Source organism: Canis lupus, chromosome 23 (genome assembly GCF_048164855.1).
Source record: "Canis lupus baileyi chromosome 23, mCanLup2.hap1, whole genome shotgun sequence".
Lineage (NCBI taxonomy): Eukaryota > Metazoa > Chordata > Mammalia > Carnivora > Canidae > Canis > Canis lupus.
This window is the reverse complement of record NC_132860.1, coordinates 12,995,506-13,002,471: the sequence shown is the minus strand read 5'-3', so window position 1 is coordinate 13,002,471 and position 6,966 is coordinate 12,995,506. Positions and strand designations below refer to the sequence as shown.

General features: G+C 51.6%; 1 protein-coding gene across 1 annotated transcript; it reads right to left on the bottom strand.

The window, feature by feature from the left end:
* Positions 1-491: 491 nt before the first annotated feature.
* On the bottom strand, positions 492-4,329 carry LOC140615398 (calcitonin receptor-stimulating peptide 2). The gene is made up of 5 exons (XM_072795264.1): positions 4,172-4,329; positions 3,841-3,933; positions 3,447-3,584; positions 1,237-1,421; positions 492-659 (listed from the first exon to the last, which is right to left on the bottom strand). Exons 2-4 carry the CDS (start codon positions 3,924-3,926, stop codon positions 1,262-1,264), a joined length of 384 nt encoding a protein of 127 aa, XP_072651365.1. The 5' UTR covers positions 3,927-3,933; positions 4,172-4,329; the 3' UTR covers positions 492-659; positions 1,237-1,261.
* Between the last annotated feature and the right edge of the window lie 2,637 nt (positions 4,330-6,966).

Below are 6,966 nucleotides of genomic sequence, written 5' to 3'. Positions count from 1 at the left end.
CCAGGGAACTCTGAAGGTAAAGGAGAATTGCCTTTCAGATGTATAGAGTTCTAATTCCATTAAGGGTATTATCCTAAAAGCCAAAATGATAGGACACTGAGGACCCATCCCACCCCAAGCATGTTGCATTTGCTTCACGGATCATCCTGGTCAATAAAGCCTTCACAGGTCTTTAGGCTTTCCTGGGAAAAACACCACAAATAGCAGGAGGGATGCCTTTTAAGTGGATCGAAAACCCTTTCTTATCTTGATGAAGTTCACCAGTGACAAAATTTCTTCACACAGTTTTGTGCAGGCTCAGCATGGATCATGGGCCCCCAGACACCCACCAGGCAGCTTTCCACATCTCCCCCCCCCAAGATTTACCAGGATTGCCAACATCTGTAGGTTGGCTGACAGGGCCCATCTTTGCTACCAGATAATCCAATGAGACAGGCTGTTGTATTCATCAAGTAATCGAGTACAAAAAGATTTCACACCAGGCAATTGCATTGATTTTATTCTCTTTAAGTTTTATTTAGTTTATTTATTTAGTTTTACTTTATTTCAAACAAGACACAATGTTTTAATAGTAAGCATGCATATGTATGTGTCTTCCATGCTCTGCATTCTATAAGTTGTTTTCATTATAAGTTAAGTAGAGTTCGCTTCATGGTGACCTGCAAAAAAAAAAAAAAAAAAAATCACAGCCAGAATTTAGTAACTTATTAATTGTGAAAATATGGACATCTGTTATCTCGTTGACTGTTCATAACAATACCAGCAATTGGTACTATTGTTGCCCTTGATTCACAGATAGGGGAACTCACTCGAATACAGCATCTGGGCAGGGGGCATACAGCTAATAGAAGGCAAACTCAGTTCTTGATCCCAAGAGTATGCTCTGAATCAGGGGTACCTGACAGTATAGTGTTTACACCCAGAGGATGTCATTACCTTTCAAAGGATAGAATGATCACTTGTAACTGCAGGGGACAGTCATTGAAATCTACAGATCTGTCTTTGCTGGAAGATGATCTCACTGTCACAGGGAAATACTGGTAACTTGGAGGGGAATGAACCCAGATTCTAGGAGTTTCAGCTCCTGGGACTGCCTGTTCTCTTCCCAGACACCGGAGTGGGCATATTCCCTGTGGATTTTTCTACTCGGTTGGCCCACAGAGGGTTACAGTGTGGACTGCACCCCTGCAATTCCCAGCTTTCCATCCTCCCATCTGACAGTACAAGGGCAATCACCTTCTTCCTGGGGTCATGTCACTGCTCAGGCTGCAAGCTCCTTGTGCTGGTGCCCGAAGGCTTCAGGGTCCACATCGGTGGGCATGAAGGTGTTTTTCACCATGCGCTCAGCTCTGGCCAGCCAGCCTTCCAGACGGTTGGTCACACAGGGGCCATCCTTGCAGGAGCTCTTCTGGGCAGTGAGGCTGATTTGTAGGATGGAAGAAAGGGGCCCATCAGTGAGAGGCTGTCAAAGAGAGATCCTATCTGGCCCTGGGATAGTCATGGTAAAATTATTGCTCTGAGAGGCACCAGTTAACCTCACATTTTCCCTAAACAGAACTATCACTGCAGAAATACATAGGCTGCTGGGGGAAAGGCCATGATCACTCCCATACACATTCCCAGAGGTGTCAGCACCCCCCAAAGTGGCTTTGGGTGAGTGAGAATGGAACTCAGAACTGTAACAGCTTCTCTTTCTTGTATAAATAAACTAAAATTCAAGCAAGGCTATGACACAGAGAGAATTATGGTCCCACACTGACCCCAACACAAGGATTGTCTAGAAGCCACTTCCCACTCAAAGGCACCCAATATCCCTCCTTAGAAATAAAAAAATTCCTGAGACTCACCTGGAAGATGAAGAGACTTTAGAGCCTTGAGTCCCAGAGGTGCTTACCTGCTCCTTACTGCTCCTGTTCCCCCACTTGAGGTTGGCCACAGGGACTGCCCACTGTGCCCCGGATCCAGCTACCACTGGGCTAAGGCTACTCCTAAGCACAGGTCCCTGAAACCCTGAATCTTGTGGTGTGGCCATAGCAATAACCACCACCACTCATGTCTTCTTATAAATATCCTTTTATTCCCCAATGACCAACACATTCGCAAGCAGTACAGAGAGGGCTGCGATTCCTCAGGGGGAGTCACAGGGGTCCCCCACCTCCAGCCCCACTTCTCATCTCTTCCTGAGTGATTCTCTTCTGGCCTGAACATCTTGCTTTCCTCCCATCTGAGGGTCCAGACATCCACTGCCACAAAGAAAGCCACTGATACCAGCAACCAGAGAGGACCACACGTATCACAATATAGAAAGAAAGAAATTAGAAAGCAGAGGGAGGGGATTAGTAGGCATCCTGGATCATGCCAATGTGAGGGCGGTGGTCTCTCTCCAAGCTGCTGGCCAGGACCCTTTTCTTGCCAGGTGCTCCGACCCCAATTGCAGTCTGAGGGAACGTGTGAAACTTGTTGAGGTCCTGTGTGTATGTGCCCAGCACACAGGTACTCAGATTACTGCACCGCTTAGCTCGGAAGGAGTCGAGGCTGCAGGGAAAAGACATGCCAGGTGGTACCAAGCACCAGGTCTGCCCCCTGTGGCTATTGCACAGAAGGCTGGACCAGGGAGGGCCACTTTGAGTGGTAGCTGTAGGGGCAGGCAGGAGAGCAGCTCATATATCCTCCATTAGGAGAACCTAGAGTTTGCCAAGCCAGGACAGTATGGGGAAGGACTGTAGTGGGGGAAAGGTGGCCTTTTCTGACTTTCCACATGCTGCAGTGCATCAGTTCTTCATGCAGTGTAGTGAGATCCTTATGGTAGCTGCATGTGCATCACTCGCCTTTGACCTGGTGGTGCCAGGGCCAAGCCAGGGGATGGAGCATGCTCCAAGCTCAGGGGACCCTGGGAGGTAATGTTGGGGAAGGGTCTGGCCCCAGGACAACATGTGCGTCTCCACAAATCCTACACATCTAAGGACCCCAGACCTACTTTGGACCCTGCTCTACTTGACCCCATCTTCTGCACGGCCTTTGGCTTCACCTTGCAAATGTGTAATGAAGTAGGAGAGGAGGCCATGTGCAGGTTTACAAGAAACCAAATTTCTAGTTTCCTGAGCTATATGGGATCCATCTGCTGGCTTCACACTTACCAGTCCTAACTCCTCCAATGCTGGAAGCAACCTCAGTATTGCCAGCCCAATTTCCAGAGTGGGGGACTTCATACCTTCCCCAACTGCTTTCAGAAAGGCATCTTTTTATGTGTGCTCTAACCATAGTCTCTCTGTGTGACCTGTAGTTTCAGTGGAGACTGAGATCAGCTGGACCCCAGGCTGAGGTGAACAGGGGCAGCGTGCTGGCCTCCTGTCCTGCTGTGTTCTCTCTTTTTTCTTGGGATATGCCTTCCTGGGCATGACAGGAGGGAGGGGATGCCCTGAGCTGAACAGGGTGGTGAGCCTCACCTGGAGCCCTCAGTCTCCTGCTCCTGCTGCAGCTCACGAGCCTTCATCTGCACATAGTCCTTCACCACGGCAGTCAGTAGGACGCATATTTCGTCCTCAGTGAGTGTAGCAGATTCCAGTGGGTTCTCCAAGGCAGACCTACAGAGACAAAGCAAGCAAAGCACAAGCACAATGGAGGTTCTGAGTCTCTGTCTGCCACTTCTCCTGGATAAGTAGCCAGGCTTTCTGCTTTTTGTGAGTCCTCTGAGGATGTGGTCACCCCAAATCCTAGTGGAAAGGGCCTGAGTCCCATGTCCATTTTCCCCTGAGAGCTGGGGGCTAAATTTTTACCACAAGAGAGACAGACTGGTGTTAAGAGTAAGATGGGAGTGCATTCCCAGCAGAATTCTCTTACCTGAATGGTGCAGCCTGTAGGATGCCTGCTTGATACATGACCAGGAGACCAATGGCCAGAAACGGGGACAACTTCCAGAATCCCATGACGCCTCTGAAAGAGAACAGTGATGCCATAACTTACAGTTCAAACGTCCATAGTTCATGAGATTGTCCAGTGTTACCTGGGGCAGGATCCTGAGATGAATTGCAGAGTAACAGAGATTTTGTGATGAGGAGACCCAGACAGTAGTCTGTGCACGCAGGGAGAGCAGCTACAAGAAAGACGAAAGCAGAAGAGGGAGAGAAGAAGGAGAGAGAATCACACAACCAAGCAGGAATCTCGGGATTACCTGTCTGCGGGCAGCCGGTGGCTTGGAGCACAGGCGGTGGCAGCTGTGGCAGTGTTGGTGTCCGATGGCACCGTGGATGTGGCAGGGACCCTTGAGCTGAGCAGTGGCTCTGCTGCCTCCCAGCACCAGCAGCTGCTCTTATTCCCGCCGATCTGGGTCTGGGCGGGGGTCCAGGAGCTCTGAGCAACCAATGAGGAGACAGATCTCAGTATCTGATGGATTGTGTCACCCATTTGCGTCTATAACCTAGAACACTCAGCGGGATCAACCCACTTGTATTTGCATTGAGGTCATTGATGGGGGTGGAGGGAGGGAGAGGGATAGGGGGTGGGGGGAACCAAGGAAAAATAGCCTTAATATGAACAGGAAGTTGAGGGCAATTTGATGTCATGGTTCATTTCTGCTGGGGTTTGAACGTGTGCTCCTCTCCATCCCCAGCAGTGCAGGCTTCTAGGGCAAGATTCCGGAGGCAGGGAATCCTGGCTCCCCAAGTCTGACCCTGATCCCCCCTCTCAGTGGAGCTTGGAAGGTTAACAACATGGAAGGCAGGTGTTGGAACTAATAGCTACAAGTTTGTCAGAAGAACTGAATTCTAGTTATTCCAGTTTCACGCAGTAGGATCAAGGGCAATTAACTTCCCAGCACCTCACTATACGCATCTTCCAAATGGGGACCAAAGTCTCATCCTGACAAAATGTTCTCATTAGTAGCAACGCGTCTGTTCTCTAGCTAAGGAGGGATTTAGAAGAGCCCTCAGGTCCACATGGAGGATTCAGTGAAATCGCGGTCTCAATTTTCCAGATTCCCACCATGTGTGGCGTCTGCAATTGGCCCCTGGCGGTCTGTCAAGTGGGTGAAGAGATGCTGGTAGCCCCGTGGGGGCTGAGCCTGAGGGTGTAAAGCACCGATGCTTCCCAGGGCTGCAGATGGACATCCACCCTTCCTCTTCCTAGCTCGCCATCCATCACTTCCCGCTCCTCAGCCTGCTGGAGCCATTTGCTCAGCTGCCCCTGGCTTCCGGCGGCTGTTTGCCAAGTTATCCCAGGAGCGTGAAATTCCAGCCCCGTGCCTGCATCCACCACCCTTCAGTCCTCCACTAGAGAGCAGAGCTGGCGTGAAGATAGTGAAGAGTTGCTGTGGATACGGACGCTCACACCCAAAGCTTTCCCCCAAACTCGTTTCTACCTCTAAACGTGCGCGTGCTCCCCAGAGCACAGGCGGGCACAGTGGGTCTGACACCCGGGCATCCGCGAGGGATCCCCCTGAATCAAGCCCAAGCTGCCTCCGACCCTCTGACACGCCGAAGCAGGTGGTGAGCTGCTCAAACCACACCCGCACTCACTCTCAATGTTAAGCATGCTCTCGGTGTTGCACCTCCACTCTCTCCAGGACCCACCAACTGGAGGGTTTTAGGACCCCTCCACCTGTTCTTTCCACTGCCAGCTCCTCTGAGGTCCTGAGACCCGACTTGCTGCTCTTAAACATAGAGCCCTAAGAAAGAAGCTTCTCAAGGTTCCCAGGATCTCCTGGCCAGAGGGCAGCGCACAGTCCTCATTCTCTACACAGGTTCCCACAGGGCTAGGCAGGTCGTGGCACAATTTTGGCGCAGGGTACCTGCCAGATGTGCGCCAGGGACGCACCAGGGAAGGTCGAGAGCGATGCGCAGGAATCGCGTGAGCCCTGCGCCAGATGTGAGCCAGGGATGCACGAGAATTGCGCAAGCAACGCGCCAGAATTGCGGTGACAAGCAAGGTGTGCCAGCCCGGCGGGGGCGGACTCTGTACCCGGGCTGAGCCGCGCAGGCAGGGACCCAGTTAGGTGGTTCTCCCAGGCGGAGCAGAAACACCGCCCGGGTACGTCGTACGTGATCCGGGCAACGGTGCACCCCTCTCCTCGGTCCGCAGGAGACTTTGCATTTCATGGGGCACCTGTGCCTTGTGCCCCGGCTTTCCCTTCCTGTTTGGTGGCCTCTGTGTCGGGGACACCTAGTTTCCAAGATGCCCGTATAGCGCTGTCTTCCATCTAAACCCCTGGTACCGCCTGACCCTGAGGGAGTGAGTTCGGGACTGGTGAATGGAGTCTCTAAACCTCGCTCTCCGGACACCTGCGTGGCTCCACGGTGGAGTGTCTGCTTTTGGCTCAAGGTGTGATCCCGGAGTCCTGGGATCGAGTCCCACATCGGGCTCCCTGCATGGACCCTGCTTCTCTCTCTGTGTATGTCTCTGCCTCTCTGTGTGTGTCTCTCACGAATAAAGAAATAAAATCTTTAAAAATGAATAAATAAATAAATAAAACTCGCTCTCCTCACGGTGGACTGGCCGGACGGCGGGTTCTTCCTCTAGTGTGAACTACAAAACCATTCTCCACTGAGTCCATCCCTGACTTACCGAGTAAATTCAAGGAAGTGTAGACCTTCATGCATGCGGGTTGCTTAGATTATGTTCAGCTATCCTGAAACCTCTGCAAACTTAGGGCTACATAGAACACGACCTCGTATATAAGTCGCCAAGGTAAATACTGATTTTAAGATAGCCACTTGCCTATTTTGCTCTTGGTTTTGTAACCGTATTGAATAACTTGGTGTGAGGAGGCTCACATTTTGAGCTCCATCCCCCTCCAGAGTCAGGTCCCCCGGTAGGCAAGGCAAGTCTGCCCCGTAGCTCGTAGCTGTGACCACGGACCACCGCAACTGGGGGACTGGCAGCAGTGTGTCCTCCCTGCCATCAGTGCCTGAGTACACAGGTGCGTGGCTGGACGCGGAGCTCGGCACCAGGTCCCACAAGATTCATCTTCCA